The sequence below is a fragment of the Vulpes vulpes genome, chromosome X, assembly GCF_048418805.1.
Source record: "Vulpes vulpes isolate BD-2025 chromosome X, VulVul3, whole genome shotgun sequence".
In the NCBI taxonomy this organism is placed as follows: domain Eukaryota; kingdom Metazoa; phylum Chordata; class Mammalia; order Carnivora; family Canidae; genus Vulpes; species Vulpes vulpes.
In genome coordinates this window covers 116,368,959-116,396,484 of record NC_132796.1, presented here as the reverse complement: position 1 = coordinate 116,396,484, position 27,526 = coordinate 116,368,959, and the positions used below count along the sequence as shown (strand labels likewise).

The 27,526-nt window shown below is 48.6% G+C and overlaps 1 protein-coding gene across 1 annotated transcript; it reads right to left on the bottom strand.

Annotated features, from left to right (window-relative positions):
• Positions 1 to 5,456: 5,456 nt before the first annotated feature.
• On the bottom strand, positions 5,457 to 10,839 carry LOC112912734 (melanoma-associated antigen 8-like). Its single transcript, XM_072743171.1, has 3 exons — positions 10,638 to 10,839; positions 7,168 to 7,261; positions 5,457 to 7,006 (listed from the first exon to the last, which is right to left on the bottom strand). Exon 3 carries the CDS (start codon positions 6,983 to 6,985, stop codon positions 5,987 to 5,989), a length of 999 nt encoding a protein of 332 aa, XP_072599272.1. The 5' UTR covers positions 6,986 to 7,006; positions 7,168 to 7,261; positions 10,638 to 10,839; the 3' UTR covers positions 5,457 to 5,986.
• Between the last annotated feature and the right edge of the window lie 16,687 nt (positions 10,840 to 27,526).

Here is a 27,526-nt window from a genome sequence, read left to right as displayed (position 1 = left end):
TCAAATGCTTTGAAATGAACACAAAACCATAGCAGGCGATTTGAAGCTTATCGGATGAGGCCAAAGCAGCCCTGAGAATTCTTCAACTATAAAGGCCCAACAACACAAACACAAACCCCACACACCTAGCCCTCAACACCTGGAAGCTGGCCAGAGAGCAAAGCGAACCCTAAGCAGGCACAAGGAAGGCAGTGAGAGAGAACAGAGTGCACAGAGGTGAAACAGAACAGAGAGACAACAGGGCGCCCGGCTGGCTCCGTCGGGGGAGCGCAGCTCTGACACTGCAGCCCCACACTGGGTGGGAGACTCCCTGCACGGAAAGGCCTTACAAAGACAAAGGAAATACAGAAGATTGAGGTGAACAAATGTTTGTTCTCTGAAAAGATCAAGAGACGTGAACCACCGTTCGGTAGACTCACGAAGAGAGAAAGAGCATTTGAATTACTCCCAATCAGTCTTAAAGGTTGCTCACCCTGTAGATCCCAGTGTGTGGCATCTGGAAAAGGCTGAATGACAAATCACATTGAAAAGATGGGCTAGTGCCGTGGGATTGGGCAAAGGGAAGAATGACCTGATAGCGGAAGGCTGGGGATATATTAGGACACTGGAACCATTTGGTGCCATCCTGTCCCTGTGGCTCTACAGCGTCATGTGCTTGTCTTAACCCAGAGAGCGCACAGCACGAGAGCGTACCTTCAGGGACGCGCAGTGCACACGCCCACAAGATCACGGTGGCCGTCGGTGCAATCCCAGGGAGGCACGCAGCCTGTTCCAGGAACCCAATCCTGGCAAGAGTATCACAAACCTGTGACTCATCTTTGTGGGGGGGGCCGGGGGGGTGCTGACCTACAGAGATTGGAGGCAGGGTACTCTGCGGGAATAAAGCCCCAGGGGATGACATAAGCACAGTGTTCCAGTCCATGGAGCTGCTCCCCGAGATGGTGGACACAGGTGAACACCGCTGATGCTGCCGGACAGAAACACCCGAATGGACAAGTATGCAAATGGTGGCCACTGGGGGAGCCGGGTTTCTCACTGTTGAAAGGGGTGTTTACTTCTCAACCAGGGCAGGAGCCTACAAGGATCCAGCTGGAACTGGATGTGAGTGGGGGTGGTCAGCAAGAGGCCACTGGAAGCTTCCTGTAGAAACAGTAGATCACAGCACAGGAAATGTGTGGGGACACACACAGGGCTGAGGTCCGGGTATAGGTTTCCCCGCTCTGTCAGCAGACACAGCCAAGAACTAGTAACACCCCAGTCGCCAGGAGCGCACCCAGCAGGCACATCTTGGAGTCTAAACCATTCATGGAGGAAAGGAGCAAGGCCCTCAGATGTCAGGATGATTCCGGACTGGGGCAGGAGATACGGAACATGAGCGACTAACAGATCGTCACGGTTCCCCCCACGTTCCTTTTTTTTTTTTTAAATTTTTTTATTGCAGTGCAATTTGCCAGCATTTAGCATAACACCCAGTGCTCATCCCGCCAAGTGCCCCACTCAGTGCTCATCACGCAGTCACCACAACCCCCCGCTCACCTACCTTTCCACTATGCCCTGATCATTTCCCAGAGTTAGGTGTCTCTCATGTTTTAGTAGCAAAGTCCACAACAGCCAAACTGTGGAAGGAGCCTCTGTGTCCATAGAAAGATGAATGGATAAAGAAGATGCGGTCCATGTATACAACGGAGTATTACTCAATCATTAGAAATGACAAATACCCACCATTTGCTTCGACATGGATGGAACTGGAGGGTATTATGCTGAGTGAAATAAGTCAATCCCCCCACGTTCTTGTCCTCTATTCCCACACCTTGGCCACACCCCAAACACATCTAACACTTCTGTGGGCTTTCCCTCCCCCATCCCTCGCACCAAGTGATTCCCTGCAGCACCAGCTGGGTGTCCCGATTCCATTAGTGATTCGCTTCCCACACTCTCTACCCGGAGACAGCACCACACCCCACGGGTCAGGGACTCAGGCCAACAAGACCGCTTCCCACCTCGATGCCAGTCCCAGGGAACAGGTCCCCAGGTTCCCCACGGCTCTGCCTGAGAGGGCTACAAATCGGAGGTTCGCTCGCCCTCCCACCGTGGAGCTGACCGTTTGCTAGAACAGGTCAAGGAACTCAGGGGAACACATTTACCCCTCGAGTAGAGGGCAGGAGCGGCCAGGTGAAGACAAGCCTTGGGGGAGGTCCGGGAGGATCCTGCGCACAGGGCCACCTGTGCCCGAAGATTTGGGTGGCACCACTCTCCTGGAATGTGGAGGTGTTCACCCTCCAGGAAGGCCCCCACACCCCATTAATATTGGGATATCATGAAGGCTTCCTCGTGTTGCCACGATTGATTACTGATTGCTTGAGCCTGGGCAACACATCCTCAGAGGGACAGAACGACTTCCGTCCTCCCGGGCCCGGGATCAGAAGACAAGCGTTGCCTGGTTCCCAGTCTCCACATCCAGAGAAAGCAGGCCCCAGACACACGCTAACGACTGCGGTGTCTGTGGACGCCGATGTCGACCGGGCCTTGTACGTCCGGGTGTCACCCTGCCAAAGTATAGCAATGCTCGACCTTGCAGGGAGACTATGCCCATGTCACCCGTGTGACCTTATGAGCTGTGTGAGCTGTGCACAGCGTCAGCCTCGTGGAGCGTCCATCGGGGGCAGGGGGCGCGGTACAACGCCCCGTCCAGCTGAGCGCCCTCCAGGGGCGAAGCCTGGGGCTTAGCCCTCAGGATCTTCCCTGCCATCAGTAGGGGTCCAGCTGTCCTCCGAGGGGGACGTCGTGCCAACGCTCCACGACCCATAATTGGGGGACCGTGGGAGTACCAGGCACTGATGCCACCAGCAGCCTGACACGAGTCCCCGCCCACACGGCCTCTTAGCAGTGCCTCGGGGTCACTGTCATTCCTACTTGGATGCCAGGCCCTGGGGCCACGTGGGGGCAGGACCAAGTGTGTGAGGAGGAAGAAGATCGCATGCGCCCAGGGCTGGAGGAGCTGTGGACCCTCGAGGGCCACACTGAGGTTCAGGCGTGGCCCCGGCCAGGTCTTCTCCCCTTGTCTCCCAGCTGACTGGGGCCCCACGTCATCCTGTAGGCTCACTGCCCTGGGCAGGCCGCACGTCAGACACCCAGCAGGCCAGCAGGTCAAAACCCCACCCAGGGGGTCGAAGGACCCACACTGCATCCCCACAGGGGGACAGTCCCGGGGACCCTTGCCCCCCCTCTGGCGGTGGGGCCAGCATGGCTTGGCCAGCTCCGGGCCTGAGGACAGGCTGGGAGGCCCAGGACAGGCCCAGGAATGACCCCAGAGCAGTACCAGCAGTATTTGTCACACAGGGCACGCAGGTGGAGGCCAGACAGCAGGTCAGAGCCCCGCCAAGGGGTTGCATTCAGAGCAGGCTTGGCTATCGCAGGGCAACGGGGGCTTCTGAGGAGCAGCACCACAGCTGAGGCGCCTCCTGCCAGCCTGTCAGGGCACTGGCTCAGGGCATTTACATAACGTCAGGACTTCCTGCTGAGGACAGGGGACTTCGTGCCTAATCTGCCATGGCCTGGTGACAACTGCCAGACACCTGGCTGCTGTGTGTGAACACAGACATTGCGGGACAGGACCTGGCACCCCGGAGATGCCTCCCCGAGGACCCTTGTGCTGGTTCTCGGCGCCCCGAGTGCTGTGGGCCAGCAGTCCATGGTGGCCTGGATCAGACCCCGGGCCCCAGCAGTCACTTCCCTCCCAGGACAGCATGCAGGGTCCCCACATCGAGCCACGACTGTCCCACAGGTCCTGCTCCTGGGACTTGTGCCAAGGCCACCAGCCTCAGGATTCCGGGTGCTCCTCCTCCCACCTCTCGTGGGGCGGCCAACCTTCTGCACAGCCTGCCTCCTGGGGAACCAAAGGCCCTCCTGCCCGGCTCCACACAAAATCCTCATGTGAGCCTGTGGGGGAGCATCCCGATGACCACCGCCATCACCCACTACACTTTCTTCTGCTCAAAGTGCCCGTTTCGGGACCCTAGAGTCCCGGCGGCTCTGGGGATGGCTGACAGGTCCACACCCTGTCTCTTCTTCAGCCTCAGAGAGCCAACCTCGCAGTGGTCTTCACGAGGACACCAACTTCACGGACCGGTGGCTATGACCCAGGAGTTCTCTGACAAGAACCCCTGGGGCACAGCCTCGCATGGTCACCAATCTATGAATATCATTTAGCGGCCCCTAGAACACCAACAGCCAGCGCGGCCCGTTCAGCAACCCCGGGATCACATGTAGGCAGACAAGGGATCCCCGTTTGGGGTCCCCCACAGCAATATGAGCGCCAGTGAGCAGCAGCACTGGGCAGGGAGCAGTTGGCACTGGAGAGACAGGACCAGCCCGAAGGTCTGTAGGCTGAGGCTACGGTCAGGAGAGACAGAGCAGGGCGGGCAGCAGGTGCCGTGGGGCTGCTGGCTAGGCCTCAGGAGCAGGATGACCCTGATCCAGGCCTGGCCACTGGGCAGCGGGCTGCCCACCTCCTGAAGGCACCTCATGCAGGGCTTGAGGGGATTTATGGCCTTGTCTCAGTGACTCCAGGGTAAGGTGGCAGGAAGGACTGCCACTGGCCCTCTCTGCCGGGCAGATACTCATCTACAGAATGCCCCAAGGCGCCCACCGGCTGTGGGGCGGGTGCTTCCAAGGCAGGATCACATCTGATTGTCACTACTTGGCACACTCAAGGGGCTGTGGTGGTTCCGGGGGAGGGATCCCTCCTCACTCCTAGCACCCTGCTGCCAGTCCCCTGGCAGGGAACCTCAAATATCTCCACGAGGTGAGAGTGTGCTCTTCCCGAGATGCACTGCCACCTGCCTGGCTCTGCTATTGTCCCATTTCTGGAGAGACCCGCACACGGGACTCACGGGACCACTGGCGACTGAGGACCGTTAGTGGTTGGGAGAAGGTCCAGCCTTATTGTAACATCCCCCACCACACCCCTGCCCTAAGAATTTCCTGTTCTCCTGACATATCCCAGGATGGGAGAGCAAGGGGAACCGAAGAGAAACTGAGCAGAATGAGCTGTCTGCACACGACCCTCCCAGACCACATAGGACTCAATGGCCAAGACGATGGGGCAGGCTTCTTGCCCCGCTGGGGGCAATTGACATCTCCCAAAATTCCAGGAAAAGCTCGGGGCTGGCAGGCTGGCGCAGGTCTCAGGGCACTCCTCCCTGCCTTCCTGTGTGACAGCGGCCGCTAGACACAGTCGCCAGAAGGTAGGGTTACACCGGGCCACTCGTATCCCCACTGCTCACACACAGGGCCTTGCAGGGAGCAGAGCTCAGCCGCTCTGTGGCCGTGAGGGAGCCGCCAGCAGGGCTCCCCTGGCCTCAGACAGGACCCTTCGCTTCCGTTCCCGCAAAACCAAGTGAATGCAGGAGCGCACATTGACGTTACGTTGGAAAAATGGCACACGGCATGGAGAAGAAGCAAAAGTGAACAAGGTTTATTTTCCTATTTCCACCCTCCAGCACTTGCCTGCCACACTCTTGGCCTTTCCAACAGATTCCAACGCCAATGCCCTGTGATTTCATCCAGAACCCAAACAAGGAGGGAGGGTCTCCTAACTTGTATCCAGGACATGACAAAACTGTTAACTCTTGAACTGAGTTAAGCACGAACGCGAGGGGGTGCCTGACACTCACACACTGGGCTGCGGGAACCTTCTATCCCAAGGAACAAACATGGGGAGCTTCCTCAAGGAAACCAAGCTCCGGATGTCGGGGTCATCGCAGAGCCCAGGCCCCCAGAGAGGCTCTTGGCTCTGCTTTACCCCAACCTTCCCTGATCCTTAACTCCTGAGATTGCCCAGGTCTTTCTCTTTACACACTCAACAGGACAACAACGGGAGGAAGCACCCTAAGGCCTCCCTTTTTACTGGCCCTACAAAACTTTAGAAAGGGCCTGGCTGGCCCTGGGGCTGCGACCCCCATCTTCCATATCTCAGAATCTGTTCTCACAGGACCAGGGAGGACCCCAGGTTGTTGCAACCAGCCTGGAGCATGTAGTTCATGACCTGCAACTTGCTGGTTTCCTCGGAGGCCCTGGGCCCCCACAGGAACTCAAAGCAGGCAGGGTCGCTGCCCGCCACCTGCCGGCGCTCCAGGTAGCCTTCCTGCACCCAGACGTTGGTGAGGAGGTCCCTGGGCTCCCCATAGACGATGTGCTCTTGGCCATCGTACACCCCCATGAATCCGAGAGCCTCCCACATCTCCTCCTCGGGGACACATCCGTCCTGCAGTAGGATCAACCCCAGGACCAGCCCCAGGAGGCCGGTCTTGGGCAGACCCCACTGATCGCTCAGCATCCCATCCCAGGTGAGGCCCAGGATGGGGTTGAGGACGTAGGAGTGCTCGCTGGGATCCACTTCAATCACGTCTAGGCCAAAGACCTGCCTCAAGCAGGTGGACGCTTGGCTCAAGATGGCGGGGAAGTCGTCCTGGTATGCTGGGGAGAAGACCTCCAGCATCTCTGCCTTGCTGGTGGGCTGCTTGGTGCGATACTTGAGGAGTAGGAACATCACCAGCGCAGCCGACTTCATGTGGAAACTGCCCTCCACCAAGTGCTCCTCATCTCCCACCTCCCCTGGGCCGCTGGGGCCAGGAGGCTCGGGCTGGCCAAGGCCACCAGCTGCCCCACCACTCGGGGAGGGTTCAGCACTTTGAGAGCCCTGGGGAGCACTCAGGGCCCCGGGAGCAACAGACCCCTCATCTGGGGGGCCAAAGACCATGCCAGAGAAGGACAAGGAAGGGGAAGACGAGGAGGAGCAGGAGGAGGAGGATAGAGAGAGATGAGATAGGTGGTATGGGGGAGATGGCGTAGAGGGGGGAGTTGGAGCCTCCATCTCCCCTTCCTCCTCCTCCTCAGCCCCAGACAGCTGGGCATCCACCAGGCGCTGGGCCTCCTCTAGGTCTTCTCCCTGCTTCCAAGGATCGCTGCTCTTCCCTAGGGGCATGGTGTCAGATTCGGGCTGAACCTGAAGAGAGAGGAGGGAGAGCTTCTCAGGGGGAAGTCGGGCCAAGACACCCCGAGGTGCCAGGGCTGACAGGGGCCATGCTGGGCTCCCCTGCACAGGGCTCCCCTGTGTTGGGCTGGGAGAACCCCTGACATCAGGCTCAGAGTGAGCGTGCACCTCACCTCGACAAGTGGCACTGGCCCGCACCTCCTCAGCTCTGTGTCCTGAGGGACCCCCGCCTCAGACCGAGGCCTCCGCTGCCAGTTCTTGAAGTGCCTGAACGAGGGAAGGAGGAGGGTCCTCAGGGTGCAGACTGCCAGCCCAGCCCTGGGGTCCAGTGTGGACAGGAGGGCTGGCTCACACTCTGAGATGTCCCCTGCAGTCCAGGTGGGACGGTCCCTGCCTGGGCCTCTCAAGGGTCTGCCCCGGCCCTGTCCTTCTCAGGCCAAATATCCCTGCAAGAACACAGGGCCCCGACACTACACAGAGGAAGCCAGGGGCCCAGCCCTGGCCACACCTGCCAAAGTCTCCAGGACTCCTCTTGGATCATGTACAAGGGATGGCACAGCACCTGCTTCCATCTGGGCTGGGATGGGCCACCTCTCGCTCTTCACTTCGAACCCCACGTAACCCTGGGAGGACTCCACAGCTAGCCCTGAGGCCACCCTCCTTGCACCTTCCTTGCAAGGCCCCCTGACACGACCCCCCACAAGCCAAAGTACAGAGAAATCATTCGGCCCACCTGTCCCGCCTCTCCCCATGGCCCACAAAAGCAGTCGGGGTGGCCTGAGCCCTAGGGATCCTGCTGTGGGAGGCATCCCCTCATTTCTCACCTCGACCATCGCCAGGGCCTGGTCCAGGGCCAGGGCAGGGCACCCGCCTCCTCTGCTGACCTGAGTGTAGACTCTCAGGCCCTGGCCCTCCCCTCCCTGAGCCCAGGAATCTGAAGAGGAGGAGGGGGTCCTTGAGACAGGCCCCACCCCGGTGTCCTATCCCAGGGCTACCAGGGAGGGTACCCAGATTTCTAGACCTTCGCTTCCTGGGCCTGAGGGCTGGCTTAGGAGCCACTCACCACTTCAATGTGGGGTGGGTGAGGGTCCCCACACTGACTTCTGGCAGGCCCTGAGACTCCTGGGCATCTAACCCCCAGGTGGGCTTGCTCACAAGCTCTGAGTGGGGTCCTCACCTCCTTGAGAATTGGGAGAGGAGCAGGAGGAGGTACCCTGTCATGTCCTGTGTCCCCATCCAGGCAGGCCACAGACAAACCCCTCCCCCCAAGTCTCCAAGCAAGATCAAGAAGGGCTGGCCTGTTTCCTGGCCCCTGTGTCCTGGGGGATCATGCCCTCAGGCTCCCGAGAGTGTCCTCAGCATTATCCTGCCAGGGCCTGCTCTTCCCCCGGGCCCCCAGCCTCCCATAGAGGACACGTGCCCCTCGCACCAAGACCATACCAACCCCAGGCCAGCCCACCTTCCTGCCGCCCACCCGCCCCAGGGACAAGTGAGCATGCCACTGAGGGCCAGCGCTCTCCCATCCTCGGTGGGCTGCCCACAGGGCAGGGCACCACTCCACTTAACCGGCTTCCTTGCTCATGGGCCGGGTGAGGACAGCCAGGCCATCCTCAAGGTCCTCACCCTGACTCCCCGCAGGCTGTGTGCCCTCCAAACACACCCTCTCCAACCAACCCCGAGGCCCTGTTCCTTTGAAGCAAAAGTCCTCAGGCCCTAACACTCAGAGGTGGACATCAGGACTGTAGCATGGGCTCATCTTGCATGGGGGCCTCCTTCCTCCCTGGACTGCACATGCTGGGCCCCAGGGTCCGTCAGTCCTCCCTCTGGTCCTCACCTTCAATCCCCTCAAGCCCCGGGTCGGCCCTGGGCAGTCTCCAACCCTGCTCCTTCCACCAAGCCCCCAGGCTCTAGGAGACTTGGCTGGCAAGCCAGAGCACGCCCCAAGTGGTCATTGGGCCCCGGGGAACCCCAGGACCCAGTCTAGTCTGTGTATCTAGGGCTGCAGTGCCCCTGCAGCCCTGGATTTGGCTGCCAGTCACACATGGACGGGCCATTGTCTCCCAACCCATCTGACCCCACTGCTGCCCACACCCTGGAGGCAGTGCTCCAGCCCAATGGCCACAGGTGTGGGAGGCCCCCTCGCACCAGCCACCACGCAGCTCTGCACTTGTCTACCCCCTACCCCAGCCTCCTGAGGCTGAAGCAGGGGCAGGGCCACGGTGCTGGGGGCTCCCTGGGGACCCACTCCTTCGGGGGTCTCAGTCCCTCGGGGGTCCTCGCCTCCAGCCCTACCTGACCCTGGCCCCCTCGGCCAGACGACCGGAGGCCAGGCCGCTCACACCAAGGCCCACCCCTCCACCCGGACCTCAACGGGGACAGGGAGTGACCATCTTTCCTTCAGGACCATGACCCAGCCAGGGGGCTTCCCAGGGCTCACAGAGGGGGCTGAGCTGGGGGGCGGGGGACAGCCTCCCTGAGCCTTCTTCCCCACTCCTGCTGGCAGGACCCCCTGGGCGCCTGGGCCTCTGCCTGGCTCCACTCGGCCTGCCTCCCGGGACTGACTGTGGACTGAGGTGTGGGGTCCCTCCGTCCTCCATGGACATCCTTGCCAGGAACCCAGCAGGACCTGAGCCCACCCTCTGCCCCCTCAGGGAGGCCCTGCTCTGAACACCAGCCCCCTGGTCTCTCAGACCCCGGATGTGGAGGGGGGCCTCACCACGTGTTCCCATCCCCCCCATGACCTTCCCAGGACCGACTCTGGGCTGGGGTGCGGGGTCCCCCGGGCCTCTTCCGCATCCTCCCCGGGATTCCCAGCAGCACCCGGGGCCCTCCCCTCTGCCCACGTGTCCTAGGCCCTGTTCCTGATGCCAGGGGCACGCAGTGTCTCGGGAGACCCGGATGTGGAAGTCTGAGCACCCATACTCCCACGGAGGGCAAGTCCCCATCCCCCGGGGGGCCTCACAGGCCTTGTGACCCTCCGACAGGTTCCCCTCTGTCCCGCTCAGTCCCCATAGCCCCTGGACCCTCCCCCCGCCCCCCTCAGCGTCTGCTCCCGCCACACCAGGCCTCAGGCTCTCGGGTACCCGGATGTGCCAGGCCTGCCGCACCCGCCGCCACCATCCGGCCCCATCCCGCTCCTCCGCAGCCTTCCCGGGCTCACCGTGGGCCCTGCCCTCCGCCGGGTCCCCTCTGTCCCCCTCAGGGTCCATCCCTCGCCTCCCCTTAGCCCTCCCTCCGTGGGCCCTCCCCCCGCCCCCCTCAGCGTCTGCTCCCGCCACACCAGGCCTCAGGCTCTCGGGTACCCGGATGTGCCAGGCCTGCCTCACCACCGCCACCATCGGGCTCCATCCTGCTCCTCCGCAGCCTTCCCAGGTTCACCGTGGGCCCTGCCCTCTGCCGGGTCCCCTCTATCATGGGCTCTTGGGTCCCCTCTGTCCTGGGCTCCCGCCCCCACCCTCACTCCCTGTGTCCCTACCCCCCTCAGGCCACTGCCCCAGGCCCCATCATCCAGGCCTCAGCTCGAAGCCGGGCCCCGCCTTCCCCCGGTGGTCTCTCGGGGTTCCTGACAGGCCCCACCCCCCCACCCCCCGCCGCCCTCCGGGGCCCGTCCCCCCGCCCTCCGAGCCCCGCCCCCCGGGGCTACCTGCTGTCTGGCTGCCGCCGCCCAGGCCTGGCCTCCTTCCAGAGGACCCCACTGCGACCCCCCACACGAGGCACTCCGCTCTCTCAGACCTCCGCGGCGGAAGTCGGCCCACGTCACATCCGGACCCCGTGCCAGGGTCCCTAAGGGCTGATTGCACGTCCCCTGGAGATGGGCTCCGCGGGGTGGTGGTAGGAGGACCCGTGTGGGAGGCTCCCTGGGTCCTCTCGCGGGGCCTCCCTCCCTGGACTCGCGAGATCTGCCTATTTTCCCATATTTATGTGTTTAATAAGTCAAATTCTTTTCTCAGTACAGACACATGGGCACTTGTATTACACTTTGGGTTAAAATCCAACACCATTCTATATATTTGTGTTGTTTAACTTGTTCCAGGTTTGGCCACTGGGCGCTTTTCCTGTTAGCTCCCTCTTCATATACCTTCCTCACACCCCTGGAAACGTTTTCATTGGTTTGTTTTTATGTAATTGTTTTTTTTTAGCATTTCTTTATTTTCAGGCACTACAACTTGCTTCAGGCTCATCTTGCGTATTTCCCTGTCCCATTTCTAGAATCAACAATTTTTCCATGGAGCCCTTGTTCCATTTACTGTAGAATAGTATGGGAAACCTAGGTCTGTGCACTATGTACACACATTGCATCTGTGGTCATTGCTCCCAGGGCTCCTTGGCTGACAAGGAAGAAATTGCATGTGTGTTCACTACCCTGTGTGTATTCACATATGTATACAAATTTTAGATGTAATCGTCATCTATATGTGTATTAAGCTACAGAAGAGTTTTTACTTATGTTTCTGGCTCTAATCCACCACCACCTAGATCACTATAGCTTCCTCCTCTACAGTGAAAAACCTTGAGATTCGGGAAGTTGTTTATATGTCAGTGTCCTGTTGTCTATGCTGGGTAGCACCCAGGGCTTGATAATCTCTGAAGGAGCTGCTGAAACAGAATTTGTAAATGTGCAAAGCAGCACTTCAGTTCGAAAACTCCCTGGAACCTCATCAAAGTTATGCCTGCCCTCTAGCCTCTGGACTCTGATAAGGCTACCTGGCTCCTGTCTATGGAGCTCTGGAAAGGTCAAGAGTACCCGTTAGTTGAGTGTCTGATCTGATGAACAATTCGACTTTTGATGCTTTTGGGGGTTGAGATCACCTGTAACTAAGTTTGGTCTTCCTTATCTGTCTGGAAAGTCTTTCTTTCTTACAAGAGCATGAGCTACAGGGTAAGCTGGACCCCAAGATGAGACTTTTGTTTCCTCACCTTTATTTAGCTTTATGACCCAGGGCATGTTATATGAGCTTTTGGTGCCTCAGTGCTTTTTCTCTATTCTGTATTTGAATAGTCACCGGGATAGCTCCTCGAGGCTGGGAATTAGACTCTACCCAGAGGGAGGTCAGGATAGCTGGATGAAAAACAGACACCCCTCAGATTCGACAGCCGACAAACCTGTATATGTTACTCATCCTTAAAAGTAACTTATATAATAATACACATTCTCCAGTGAGTGTTGGAAAGCCTAATTAGAAACTGTGAAATGTGCCCAAGTTCTCAGATTAAAGGTGATACATCATGGGAAATCATGAGTTGATACTTTGATTGATTATGATCAATCAAGTAATAATGATACTCTCGAGCATTCCTTAAATAAATAGCATAAAATTGCCTATTTCAAACTCTGCTATTGTCCAAAGTGTGACATATTAATATTGTGCAAAGATTTCCATAGTATTATTATTGTGTAAAGTTTTATTATTACTGTAAAATATTATGAAAATAATATTTATTATTTATATAATAATATAAATAATATAATTATAATATAACGATACATAATTATAATATATAATTATATAGGGAATTATATATAAGTTAATAATAAATATAAATACATAATTATAATATCAATAATATAATTGATATAAGAACAATGAGATTATTCCGTAAAGTTTTCCATATTGTGTAAAGTTTTCTTTTTTTTTGTTTCAATATATCTTTATTTTATTTTTTTAAAGATTTTATTTATCTCTTTATTGTTAGAATAGGACCACTCTGTTTGCTTGTTGACACCAAATTTTGATTAGAGCTTCTAAAAACTGTGAAGATTTGTTCAATAACTTTTAAGCTGGACTGGCCCCCAACAAAACCGGTGACAAGATAAAATTGGGCCTCAGTGTTACCAGTTCACATTCATGCCTTTCCTCTCCTCGTTTACTGGCACTCAAAGTCGAGGGGGTGGGGAGGGGAAGGTGCAGTGCCTTCTTACCCCTACATTAGTCTGAATGTTGATGCTATGAAAGCCTTAAGGAGATCTGTGGTGCAGTTGCAGCTGGGGAAGAGGAATAAAATGTGTGTGTGTGTGTGTGTGTGTGTGTGTGTGTGTGTGTGCATGCTCCCACTAAGCCTTCCTATCACCTTTGAAGTGTTGCTAGTAGGCAGTTGCTTTTCTACTTCTTCTTGAGGTCAATTTGCTTTTAAGTCTCCCATTTGCCTTTTATGGGCCCAATAATGCCAATCACAAAGTAGACCCCAATAGCCCCAGGAATATTTATGTTGGACAAACTACTCTAAACATGATGTTTGTAATAAGCATAATCAAAGTGAACTCTTAACATCCTTAGGTCTTTCGGAATTCTGATTTGGGAGATTTTAACTCTTGGCCATCAGCCTTATCCGACTCATTCCAACCTTGATGTTTTAAGCTATGTGCAAACAGGAGGGAGACTGGAGCCACCGAAAAATTGTCCTGATGATTTGTAAGCTAATTTTGGAAATAGAAGCACCTAAAATCCAAAAACATGTCTTCATGCAATCTTATGCTTCACTGGCATGGTATTTTAAAATGAAAACTGAAATTTATGGATTTGTGTTGTCTACATAAAATGTAACTACATAAAATGTAACAGTAACTTCTTGCAAGATACATCCACAAAGGCAAAAGAAACAAAAGCAAAAATGAACTATTGGGACTTCATCAAGATAAGAAGCTTTTGCACAGCAAAGGATACAGTCAACAAAACTAAAAGACAACCTACAGAATGGGAGAAGATATTTGCAAATGACGTATCAGATAAAGGGCTAGTTTCCAAAATCGATAAAGAACTTATTAAACTCAACACCAAAGAAACAAACAATCCAATCCTGAAATGGGCAAAAGACATGAAGAGAAATCTCACAGAGGAAGACATGGACATGGCCAACATGCACATGAGAAAATGCTGTGCATCACTTGCCATCAGGGAAATACAAATCAAAACCACAATGAGATACCACCTCACACCAGTGAGAATGGGGAAAATTAACAAGGCAGGAAACAACAAATGTTGGAGAGGATGCGGAGAAAAGGGAACCCTCTTACACTGTTGGTGGGAATGTGAACTGGTGCAGCCACTCTGGAAACCTGTGTGGAGGTTCCTCAAAGAGTTAAAAATAGACCTGCCCTACGACCCAGCAATTGCACTGTTGGGGATTTACCCCAAAGATTCAGATACAATGAAACGTCGGGCCACCTGCACCCCGATGTTTCTATCAGAAATGTCCACAATAGCCAAACTGTGGAAGGAGCCTCGGTGTCCATCGAAAGATGATGGATAAAGAAGATGTGGTTTATGTATACAATGGAATATTCCTCAGCCATTAGAAATGACAAATACCCACCATTTGCTTCAACGTGGATGGAACTGGAGGGTATTATGCTGAGTGAAATAAGTCAATCGGAGAAGGACAAACAGTGTATGTTCTCATTCATTTGGGGAATATAAATAATATTGAAAGGGAATATAAAGGAATGGAAAAGAAATGTTGGGAAATATCAGGAAGGGAGACAGAACATAAAGACTCCTAACTCTGGGAAACGAACTAGGGGTGGTGGAAGGGGAGGAGGGCGGGTGTTGGAGGGGAATGGGTGACGGGCACTGAGGTGGACACTTGACGGGATGAGTACTGGGTGTTTTTCTGTATGTTGGTAAATTGAACACCAATAAAAATTAATTAAAAAAAACAAAAACAAAAACAAAATACATTCTGAGATGCTGAAGAGCTGGGGCCGTGGTTTAAACACCTATGTATTCCGCACAATATGTGGCATGGTATTGTGCACAGTACAGAGGAGTTTATACTTGTTCAGCATCTGTTCCTTTTGAAACTTCTTGGGTAAAACATCCCTTAGAAAAAGTTGCAAAACTTGTTATTTCTGCTGAGGTTTTTCATAAGAAGGTAGATTATTATGCAGCAAAATAACTGGGTTTATATTTCTTTTGTAATTAGATCAAAATCACCTACTCTCCTGAGAATCTCGAGTTTACTAGGCTTCAATAGTAGCCAGCATCAGTTTAATAGAGTCATGAATAGTCACTCTGTGTTAAGTTCATAAATAGATCGCAACCTGAGTAATTTTTTAATAGTACTATGTCCCAATATCAGCTGCATCAAGAAAGGCAGTCCAGTATATTCTTATTTAATAGAATCTCTTGATATGCAAATTAAGATATTAGCCAAATTAAATCTTCCAAAATAAAATGATAAAATGAGTGTGTGTGTGCACACACATAAATAAAATAAGCTTTTATTTATTAGAATTCATCTATCAAGAGTATGAAAATATTCTACTCTTCTCAATCATGTTTCTGAAATGAAATATCATGTGTATGTAAAAAGAGACAATCATGTATTTAGAAAATTAAATGTTACAGGGATGCCTGGGTAGCTCAGTGGTTGAGCTTAGGTCCTGGGATACTGGGATTGAGTCTTACATTGGGCTCTCTCTCTGCCTATGTCTCTGCCTCTCTCTTTCTCTGTCTCTCATGAATAAATAAATAAAATCTTTTTTTAAAAAAAGAAAACTAAATGTTACAATCAAGTTACATTTTTTTTGTAAAGTTTTCCATATTAATACTTGAAGAATACTGAAGGTATTGCTGTAATAAAAAAAAACTCTCAAATTGGCTGGAAATGAACACAGTATACTAGGTCACCTTCTGTGATGTGGTGTAGTGTGGTATGGCCTAACACAAACTAAAAGAACACCTGTAAAGATTGGGATTTTAATTTTGATTCCATACATTGAAGGAAACTTCCACCAAATCACTAGGTGACAACTAAGCAAAGCTGGTTCGTTGAAAAGATAAAAAATATTGACAAACATTTAGTAAGACAGAGAGAATAAAGAAGACTCAACTCCTGAAATAAAAAAATAGAAGTCAGGGTAGTATTACAGATCTTTTATTTAAAGAGGATTTTATTTATTTATTTATTTATTTATTTATTTATTTATTATTGATTGATTGATTGATTGATTGATTGATTTTTGAGAGAGGCAGAGACATAGGCAGAGGGAGAAGCAGGCTCCCTGCGGGGAGCCTGATGTAGGACAGGACCGGTGATCACGCCCTGAGCCAAAGGCAGATGCTGAAGCCCTGAGCCACCCAGGCGCCCCAGTATTATTGGTCTTAAGGAAACAAAACAGATTGTAAGAGAGTACTCTCAACAATTATGCTCCAAGAAATTATATAACCTAAATGAACTGGATACATTTTAAAAAACATAAACAACCAAAAGTAACTCAAGAAGAAAAGATTATTCAAACAGATCTAATAGGTAAGGAGAATGAATCTGTGTTCAAAAATCTCACAAGAATGAACATCCCAAGACCAGGTGACTTCACTCATGAATTCGACAAATACTTGAAAGAAGAACTTATACAAATCCTCAATTTCTTCCCACACTATGGAAGAGGAGGGAATACTTCCTATCTCGTTCTGTGAGGTCAGTAGTACTGAGGTAGTAAAGCCTGACAAAGACATTAAAAAAAAAAAAGTATACTAACATTCTTTCATGATAAAAAAAAAATTTCAAGAAACTAGAAATAAAACTTTAACATGATAAAAGGCATTCATGAAAAATCCACATCTAACATACTGAATGGTCAAAGACTAAAATTTTCCCATTAAGCCAAGAAATAAGAAAGAAGCCAAAGGCCACCTAAGTGGCTCTGTCAGTTAAGCAGCGGGCTCTTGATTTCTACCCAGGTCATGGTCTCAGGATTGTGAGATCAGGCCCTGCATTGTGATCCATGCTCAGGGGCGTCTGCCTGAGATTGTCTCTCTTCCTCTTCCTCTCCCTCTCAATCTCTCTCTAAAATAAATAACCAATAATATTCTTTTAAAAGCCGACAATGCCTGCTTTTGCTTCTTTTATGTTATTATACTGAAAGTGCTAGCCAGAGTGATTAGGCAAAAAAATAATTTTAATAAATAATAAATAAATAGTCATAATAATAAAGACAAATAAAGTGGGAAAAAAGTTTAAAAAAAAAAAGTAAAAGCAGAAGAAAATACTTAAAATAAGTTTATCCAAGGAAATATAAGACATGTACACTACAACTTACAACAGACTGCTTGAAGAATTTAAGAAGATTTCAGTATTTGGAAAGCTATCTTGCGTTCATGGAGTTGAAGACTTAATTTTCTTAAGATAGCAGTTGTATTAAAGCAATTTACAGATTCAATACAATCCCTAAAAGGAATCCCAACAATCCTGTTTGAAGAAATGGAAAAGCTGATTCCAAAGTGTATATGGAGGGACGCCAGGGTGGCTCAGGGGTTGAGCATCTGCCTTTGGCTCAGGTGGTGAAACCAAGGTCCTGTGATTGAATCCCGCAGGGAGTCCGCTTCTCCCTCTGCCTACATCTCCACCTCCCTCTGTGTGTCTCTCATGAATAAATAAATAAAATCTAATAAATAAATAAATAAATAAAGAAACTGTATTTGGAGTGCAGATGCCCCTTTGGATAATTATGTTGGTATCCTTTGGGTTGGGTAAATACCTCGTAGAAAAGAACCGAGATGTCCATCAATAGATGAATGGATAAAGAATACATATATATTATGGAATATTACTGTCTGGCACATTGGTGGTAGGAATGAAAAAATGTTGCAGCTGTTGTGAAAGATGTTTGCCAGTGGTAAAAGTCTCAGTTTGTCAAAAAGTTAAACTTTTTAAAATTTATATTTATATTTTTTACTTTTATTTAATTTATATGACTATCAATTCCACTCCTATGTATATGTTCAAAAAAATGGAAAAGAGGTATTCAAACAAATACCTGTGTAGAAATGTTCACCAAAATTAACAGTAGCAAAAGAATGAAACGACCCAAATGTCCTTCAATTTGTGAATGAATCAGCAGGATGTATCGGGCTATAAAGAAATATTCAGCCATAGAAAAGAATGAAGTCCCTATAGAGGCTTTACCGTGGATGCACCTGAAAGCTGCTGAGTGCAAGAAGCTAGACGCAAAGATATCATATTGCAAATTCCGTTTATATGCAATGCACAGAACGGGTATATTCATAGAGAAAGCAGAGTAGCAGTTGACAGGGTTTGAGTGAGTAGGGAATGGGCAGTGACCACTGAACGGATGCAAGGTATGCTTTTGGGGTGATACAAATTCTTTGAAACCAGACAGAAGCCAATGTCGTACACCGCAAATGTATGAAATGGCACTGAATTGGACACTATAGAATGACTTTATGTTATGTGTATTTACCTTAAATTAAATAAATAAATATTGATAAATGCTGTGAAACAAGAAAACATGAATCTGCTGGAAACCAAGAAGTACCTTCCCCTTTTATAATTGCCCTTTGCCCTCAACCTAGGTTCAAGCTCTGCGGCCTAACATGCTGTGTGAATGGTATAGCCCCAGCCTCTGCATCTGGCCTCGTCTTCTGCCTTCCACCACACTGTCGCCTTTCTATTTCCGTACATGGAACTGTTTTCTCTGACATGGAGCAACCGGGTCCTTATTATCTCAACTATGTTCAGTGTTCATTCCCACCTAGCAAACAGATGAGCGATCAGAGAATTGCTAAGTCCTACTCCTATGAAACACAGATATACTAATTGGGGTACAAAACTCGTGTCCCCTTCAATGCGGTTTGGCTGTTCTTACAAGAAATATACACAGGATCGGATGAGTCCATATCACAGGCACATTGGCATTGACCTGGAGCGTCTGTTAACTGGGTGACAGATGAATTTAAGGAGCAAGGGGATCTGAGGATATTGGTGAGAGGATCTAATTCAGGCTGCTGGCCATGCACACGGTAAAGACGGACAGCTGGGCACAGGCGAGTGATACAAACTTACTTAGAGGCCAGTAAAGATTTTTCAAGTGTGGCTGAGTCTTGTCCAGCCGGACATTCCAAGGCACTCTCTCTACTACAGGGCAGATGGCAGAGAATGGCTGGTGGTGACAAGACTGATCAGTAAGAAGAAAATTTATCACCTGTCCAGGTGTGAGCTGCTGAGAGCATGACTAAGACAGGGACTGGGGGTGGAGAGGACAGAGACACAGAATGTACTCACGAGCCCTTCACTGCTTTCCTCAGAGAGGACACTTTTCCAACAGCCACTGGCTGCCCGCAAGCTTCACTTCCTCTTCACTCCTGGAGCCATGTAATCTGAGACTACATTTTTGCTTGAACTCCATCCTCCTTGCCAGCGAGGCTTCTCCTTTAGTTTACCAAACCTAACTGCGGTTTTGGCTTCATTCACCCAGATGGCACCCGCAGATCTCAGTAAGAAGCACAAGTGTGAGCAAAATCCTAAAACATCCCTAAAGAGTTACTGTGTCCCTTCTATCTCCACTACAGCGTCTCATATGATACTCTGGAAAGTAGTCTGCAGGTTATGGTCCTTCACAGGTTAAGTGTTTTAAGTTAGATTCTTTAAATTGGCAGACTTTTTCTTCTTTTGAAATCCCTTGCAATCCCTGAATGAACAGCAAAGCCCAAGTTCACAGAATCCAAGGAAAGGACCACCCTAATCCTCACCCCCTTCACCAACTGGACTCTGGGTCTTTCCCACTCTCCCTCCACAAAAAAAGACCATAGTACCCAAACAGGTTTTTATAGACACACACACACACACACACACACGCACACTGGGTGGAGAATCAAAAATGTCTTGAGTGTACGGAGCACAAATGTAAAGTGTGTTATCGAGGGATAAAGGACTCATGGCTACTGCAACCTAGTGGAGTTTGAAACTCTATGGCACTCTAGATATGTGTGTATCGTGGGGGGCTTCAACATGTGATTGGATTCTGGAAACAATGGAAGCATCCTCTATTTCAAGAAAACAAGCAATGGCTATTTTTGTGTTCCTTTTCAGCTTTGGTTGTTGGCTTCACTCTCAAACTACCAGACACATCCCACACACAGCCAGCCAGCCACAGACATGTGAAAACTCTTCCTACCATCTCCTGCTGGGTTTAGGAGGAACTTCATTGGATGAATGCTCTCTTCTCTTACCCAGAGAGGCACTCGCTTTGGAATGCTTCATTCTTTCCTTTCTGCATGTCTCTTCCCAGTCCAGTTTCATTAGTGTTACTGCACCTAAAATTAGTCTCAAGTATATGTAGGTATGCTAGATGGTTGTGAATAATAGTTACTGAAAAGCATTGGCGTAAAGCTTCATGAAGTCATGTTAGGCGATAATTTTTTAGATATGACACAATCTCAAGCTGCTTGAGCTACCATAACAAAACAATATAGACTGGGTGGCTCACACAACAGTAATTTATTTCTCAAGGTTCTGGAGACTGGAAGTCCAAGACCAAGGTCTGGCAGGATTCAAATTCCAGTCAGAATCCCTCTCTTGTCTTGCAGATGGGCATTTTCGCTCTGCATCCTCCTATGTCCTTTTGTCTGTGCTCACAAACAGAAAGATAGTATAAGCACACTAATCCCATTATGTGGATCCCACCACCATAAAGTCGTCTAATTCTATCTCCCGAAGAACTATGTCCAAATACCATCGCATGAGGGGCTTTAACCTGAATTTGTGGGTAGGGACACAGATCAGTCCATAGCAGATACCAACACCCAAATGACAAAAATGTAGATAAATGAAATTTCATAAAAGTTAAAAATGCTTCTGCTTCAAAGGACATAATTTAAAATATACCACCCACAGATTGGGAGAAAATACTTGTTCATTATTTATAAAGGTGTAGTATACAGAATATATAAGAACTGTTACGGGGATTCCTGGGGGGCTCAGCAGTTTAGAGTCTTCCTTTCGGCCCCGGGTGTGATCCTGGGGGTCCTGGGATCAAGTCCCATATGGGACTCCCTGCATGGAGCCTGCTTCTCCCTCTGCCTATGTCTCTGCCTCTGTGTGTGTGTGTGTGTGTGTGTCTCATAAATAAATAAATAAATAAATAAATAAATAAATAAAATCTTTAAAAAGTGAACTGTTAAAACTCAACAGAGAAAAGAAAAATCAACCAATTATAAGAGGAGCAAAATATTTGAAAAGACGTTTCTGGAAATAAGGTGCATAAATAACCAATAAGCACATGAAGAGATACTCAACAGGATCCTAAGGGAAATGCAAATCAAAGCCACAATGAGCAAGGACTTCAAACTTGCTGGCTAAAATTAGAAGACACAAAGTAACAACTATTGGTGATGATGTGAAGAAATTGAAATCTTCATATATTGCTAGTGGGAACATAAAATGGTGCAGTCACTGTGCAAAGCAGTCAGCAGTTCCTGCAAAAGTTAAACATAGAGTATAACCGTATTACCCATTGATACCACTCCCAAGTACATATCCAAGAGAAATGAAAATATATGCCCACACAAAAACCCTATCGACAAATGCTCATTGCACCTTTCCTTACACATAATAACCCAAATCAGGAAACAATTCCAACATCCATCAACTGATGAATACAAAAAAAGTATGGCCTATCTACTTACTGTAATATTATTTGCCAGTACGAATAGATGAAATGCTGATACATGGTATAATATGGGTGAACCTTGAATACTGCATGCTTAGGCAGAAAAACTAGACACAAAAGACCACATATTTTATTATTGTATTTGTATGAAATATCCAGGCTATGCACGTCACTAGACACAAATAGTAGAGTAATGCTTGCCTAGGGCTAGGGGAAAGGGTAATGGGAATTCACTCTGAAAGTTGAGAGCCTTTTCCAGTGATGAAAATGCTCTGGAGTTGGATAGTGGTGATTGTCCACAATCTAGTGAATATAGTAAAAAGCACTGAATTGTACACTGTATTTTCATCTTTTAAAAAGGTTTTCTTTATTTATTTGAGATGGAGAGAATAAGAGAGAGAGGACACAGGCAGGGTAAGGGGCAGAGGAAGAGGGAGAAGCAGACACCCCCTCATCTCCCACTGAACAGGGAGCCCGATGCAGGGCTCGATCCCAGGACACCCGGATCATGACCTGAGCCGAAAGCAGACGCTTAACTAACTGAGCCACCCAGGTGCCCCTGAATTGTATACTTTCAAATGGTAAATTAGATGTCATGTGAATGAAATCTCAATAAAGAATAAGAAAGTGAGGGATCCCTGGGTGGCGCAGCGGTTTGGCGCCTGCCTTTGGCCCAGGGCGTGATCCTGGAGACCCAGGATCGAATCCCACGTCGGGCTCCCGGTGCATGGAGCCTGCTTCTCCCTCTGCCTGTGTCTCTGCCTCTCTCTCTCTCTCTCTCTGTGTGTGTGTGTGTGACTATCATAAAAAAAAAAAGAATAAGAAAGTGAAAACAGGAGAGGAGAGGGAAAGATCACAGATGGAGAGGCCCTGGGTGGTACAGCCTGCTGAGACTGCTGGCAGCTAAGACAGCAGGGACTCGGAGAAAACCCTGACATCACAGGCCCTATACTTAGAACAGGGAAAGGCAGCTCACCACTGGAAGATTTTGAAACTTGTAGCAACAACAAACCTTGGACCCAGCTAAATTACGGAGTAGATGTGCTACTCCCCACACACTAACAGCCCAGAGAAGAAGAGGCATGCCAATTCCCAGTCATAAATGCTATTCACCTCAGTCTCTGCTGTACTCCTACAGATGATGTCTGGCTGCAAATCAATAAAAAATACTACAAAAAACCAACACTCCAAAATCAAGAACAGTCAACCCACTGCCAATAGAAAAAAACAATAAATAGAACTGTACTCCAAGGTGATCTATATTCTAGCTATATTAGGTAGAAATTTTTGTTTTATTCTTTTATGATTTTATTTATTTATTCACAGGACACAGAGACAGGCAGAGACACAGGCAGAGGGAGAACCTGGCTCCCTGCAGGGAGCCTCACGTGGGCCTTCATCCCAGGACCTCGTGGAACACAACCTGAGCGATGGCAGACACCCAATCACTGAGCCTCCCAGGTGCCCCAGGAAGAAACTTTAAGTCACCTATGATTAACATGCTAAATAATCTAGAAGAACAGATGAATTACGTGCATGAAGAGATTGGTAATTTTAATACAGATGTAAGCAATAAGACAACCAAATGGAAACCCTAGAATTGAAAAACAGTATCTGCTAAAAGGATTAAAAACCGACAGAACATGGTAGAGGAAAGACAGAATCAACTTGACATAAGGAAATTAGAAATGCGGGTGAGGCAAGATGGCAGAAGAGTCGGGTCCCCAAGTCACCTGTCCCCACCAACTTACCTAAATAAATTTCAAATCATCCTGAAAACCTAGGAATTCGGCCTGAGATTTAAATAGAGAACAGCTGGAATGCTACGCTGAGAAGTTAGCGCTTCTATCAGGATAAGAAGACTGAAAAAAATAAAGAAATAAAAGAGCATCCAAGAGGGAGGGGCTCCCGCGAGGGGCCGGGCTGAGGCCGGGCATCGAGAGCCCCCAGGACAGGAGAGCCCAGTCCCTGAGAAGCAGGAGCTTTACCAATCTTCCCGGAGGGAAAGGCGCTCACCAGGAACTCGGGCAGGATCCCAGGAGGGGCGGGGATGCCCTCAGGCTCCCGGGTCACTAATAGAGGAACTGCGCCCCAGGTGAGAGCACGCCACACACCTTGGGCCGAGCTCCCTATAGGGCAGGACCGTGTGCCAGGCGGGGCCCCGGAAGCAGCTAGGGCGGCGGAGGTCTCAGAGCCCAAGGCACCAGAGGACACAGCCCAAGATCCGGTGCTCCCCCAGGGGCAGGCGGAGGCTTGGAGGACACAGGGCAGGAAGGACGCTCCTGCCGATGGGCAGCCCCGAGCTGTGCAGGTCCACGCCACCCGCCTCCGAGGCATCCAGACCTCTACAGACTGGGAGACTGCCGTAGTTACTGCTGGAGCTGACTCCAGAGATGGAGACATGGCTGCCGCCACTGTCTTTTGGTCCTGGTGTCACCTTGAGCCTGGGACTGAGCAGGGCCACCAGGGAGCAGGGGCCTCAAAGGATAAACAGCTACCAATGAGCCGTGCACCTGGGAGGGCCTGGGCACCTCCCCCTGGTTCACACACCTGAGAATCAGCACCGCAGACCCCTCCCCCAGAAGACCAGCTGGAAGAACAGGGGAAGAGCAACTCCTTGACCAAGCAGCGCTGGAAAGTACCACGGGAAGTCGACAGATTTACAGTATATAGGACCAGAGGATATCCCTCCTTTTTTGTTTGTTTGAATCCCCCAAGCCATCTTTTACTCTCTTTTTCTCCTTTTTCCAGTACAACTTGTTTTGAGCCACTCTGCACTGAGCAAAATGACTACAATGAAAAATTCACCACAAAAGAAAGTATCAGAAATAGTAGTCTCTCCCACAGAGTTACAAAATTTGGATTACAATTCAATGTCAGAAAGCCAATTCAGAAGCACAATTATAAAGCTACTGGTGGCTCTAGAAAACAGCATAAAGGATTCAAGAGACTTCATGACTGCAGAATTTAGATCTAATCAGGCCGAAATTAAAAATCAATTAAATGAGATGCAATCCAAACTGGAGGACAAAACGATGAGGGCAACGAGGTAGAGTGAGTGACATAGAAGACAAGTTGATGGGAAGGAAGGAAGCTAAGGAATAAAGAGGAAAACAATTAAAAGATCATGAGGATAGGTTAAGGGAAATAAAAGCCTCAGAAGGAAAAATCTACATTTATTTGGCGTTCTAGAGGGCGCCAAGAGGGACAGAGGACCCAAAAGTGTATTTGAACAAATCATAGGTGAGAACTTCCCTAACTTGGGAAGGGAAACAGACATTCTGATCCAGGAGTTGGAGACATCCCCTCCCTAAAATCCTTATATCAGATAAACTAAAGTTTATCCCGAAGACTGTAGTAAGAGATGAAGAGGGACACTATATCATACTTAAAGGATCTGTCCAACAAGAAGACCTAACAATCATGAATATGTATGCCCCGAATGTGGGCGCTGCCAAGTATATCAAACAATTAAAAACCAAAGGTAAGACTTTCTTAGATAGTAATACACTTATACTTAGAGACTTGAACACAGACTTTCTACAATTGATAGATATTCTAAGCACAACATCTCCAAAGAAATAAGAGCTTTAAGTGATACACCGGACCAGACGGATTTCACAGATATTTCCAGAACTTTACATCCAAAAACAACTGAATACACATTGTTCTCAAATGCACATGGAAGTTTTTCCAGAACAGAGCACATACTGGGGCACAAATCAGGTCTTAACCGATACCAAAACATTGGGATCATCCCCTGCATATTTTCATACCATGAAGCTTTCAAACCAGAACTCAACCATAAGAGGAAGTTTAGAGGGATTTTAAAATCGTAGAGGTTAAGGACCATCGTGCTAAAAGATGAAAGGATCAACCAGGAAAGTAGAGAAGAATTAAAAAGAATCATGGAAACAAATGAGAGTGAAGATACATCCATTCAAAATCTTTGGGATACTGCAATAGCAGTCCTGAGGCGGAGAAACATCACAATACAAGCATCCATCCAAAAACTGGAAAGGATTCATATACTAAAGCTAACCTTGCACCTAAAGGAGCTGGAGAGAAAACAGCAAACAGATCCTCCACCCAGCAGAAGAAGAGAATTAATAAAGATTCAAGCAGAACTCAATGAAATAGAGACCAGAAGAACTGGAACAGATCAGCAAAACCAGGAGTTGGTTCTTTGAAAGAATTAATAAGATAGATAGACCATTAGCCAGCCTTATTAAGAAGAAGAGAGAAAAGACTCAAATTAATAAAATCATGAATGAGAAAGGAGAGATCAGCACCAATACCAAGGAAATACAAATGATTTAAAAACTTATTATGAACAGATTTACGCCAATAAATTAGGCAATCTAGAAGAAATGGATGCATTTCTGGAAAACCACAAACTACCAAAACTGGAAAGGGAGAAATAGAAAACATGAACAGGCCGATAACCAGGGAGGAAATTGAAGCAGTCATCAAAAACCTCCCAAGACACAAAAGGACAGGGCCAGATGGCTTCCCGGGGGAATTCTATCAAACGTTTAAAGAAGAAACCATACCTATTCTACTAAAGCTGTTCCAAAAGATAGAAAGAGATGGAATACTTCCAAACTCGTTCTATGAGGCCAGCATCACCTTATTTCCAAAACCAGACAAAGACCCCACCAAAAAGGAGAATTATAGACCAAAATCCCTGATGAATATGGATGCAAAAATTCTCAACAAGATACTAGCCAATAGGATCCAAGGGTACATTAAGAAGATTATTCACCATGACCAAGTGGGATGTATCCCCGGGATACAGGCTGGTTCAACACTCATAAAGCAATCAATGTGATTGATCATATCAGCAAGAGAAAATAAGAACCAAATGATCCTCTCAATAGATGCAGAGAAAGCAGTTGACAAAATACAGCATCCATTCCTCATCAAAACTCTTCAGAGTGTAGGGATAGAGGGAAAATTCCTCAGCATCTTCAAAGCCCTCTATGAAAAGCCACAGCAAATATCATTCTCAATATGGAAACCCTGGGAGCCTTTCCTCTAAGATCAGGAACACGCCAGTGATGTCCACTCTCACCACTGCTATTCAACATAGTAGAAGTCAGCAATCAGACAACAAAAAGAAAAGAAACAAGAAACAAAAAGAAAAAAGAAGTAAAATGCATTCAAATTGACAAAGAACTCAAACTCTCCCTCTTTGCAGATGACATGATACTATACATTAACAATGAGACTGAAGAAAGAGAAATTAAGGAGTCAATCCCATTTCCAATTGCACCCAAAAGCATAAGATACCTAGGAATGAACCTAACTAAAGAGGTAAAGGATCTATACCCTAAAAACTACACAACACTTCTAAAAGAAATTGAGGAGGACACAGAGAGATGGAAAAATATTTCATACTCGTGGATTGGAAGAATTAATATTGTGAAAATGTCTATGTTCCCCAGGGTAATTTACACATTTAATGCAATCCCTATCAAAATACCATGGACTTTCTTCAGAGAGTTAGAACAACTCATCTTAAGATTTGTGTGGACTCAAAAAAGACCCTGATTAGCAAGGGGAATATAGAAAAAGAAAACCATAGCTGGGGGCTTCACAATGTCAGATTTCAGGTTGTACTACAAAGCTGTGGTCATCATGACACTGTGGTACTGACACAAGAACAGACGTATAGATCAGTGGAACAGAATAGAGAATCCAAAAGTGGACCCTCAACTTTATCGTCAACTAATATTTGACAGAGCAGGAAAGACTATCCACTGGAAAAAAGTCTCTTCAATAAATGGTGCTGGGAAAATTGGACATCCACATGCAGAAGAGTGAAACTGGACCATTCTCTTACACCATACACAAAGATAAACTCAAAATGGATGAAAGATCCAATCCATGTGCATATAATATTTTTCCATCTCTTTGTGTCTTCCTCAATTTCTTTCAGAAGTGTTCTGTAGTTTTTAGGGTATAAATCCTTTACCTCTTTGGTTAGGTTTATTCCTAGTTATCTTATGCTTTTGGGTGCAATTGAAAATGGGATTGACTCCTTAATTTCTCTTTCTTCAGCCTCATTGTTAATGTATAGAAATGCCACTGTCTTCTGGACATTGATTTTGTATCCTGCCACA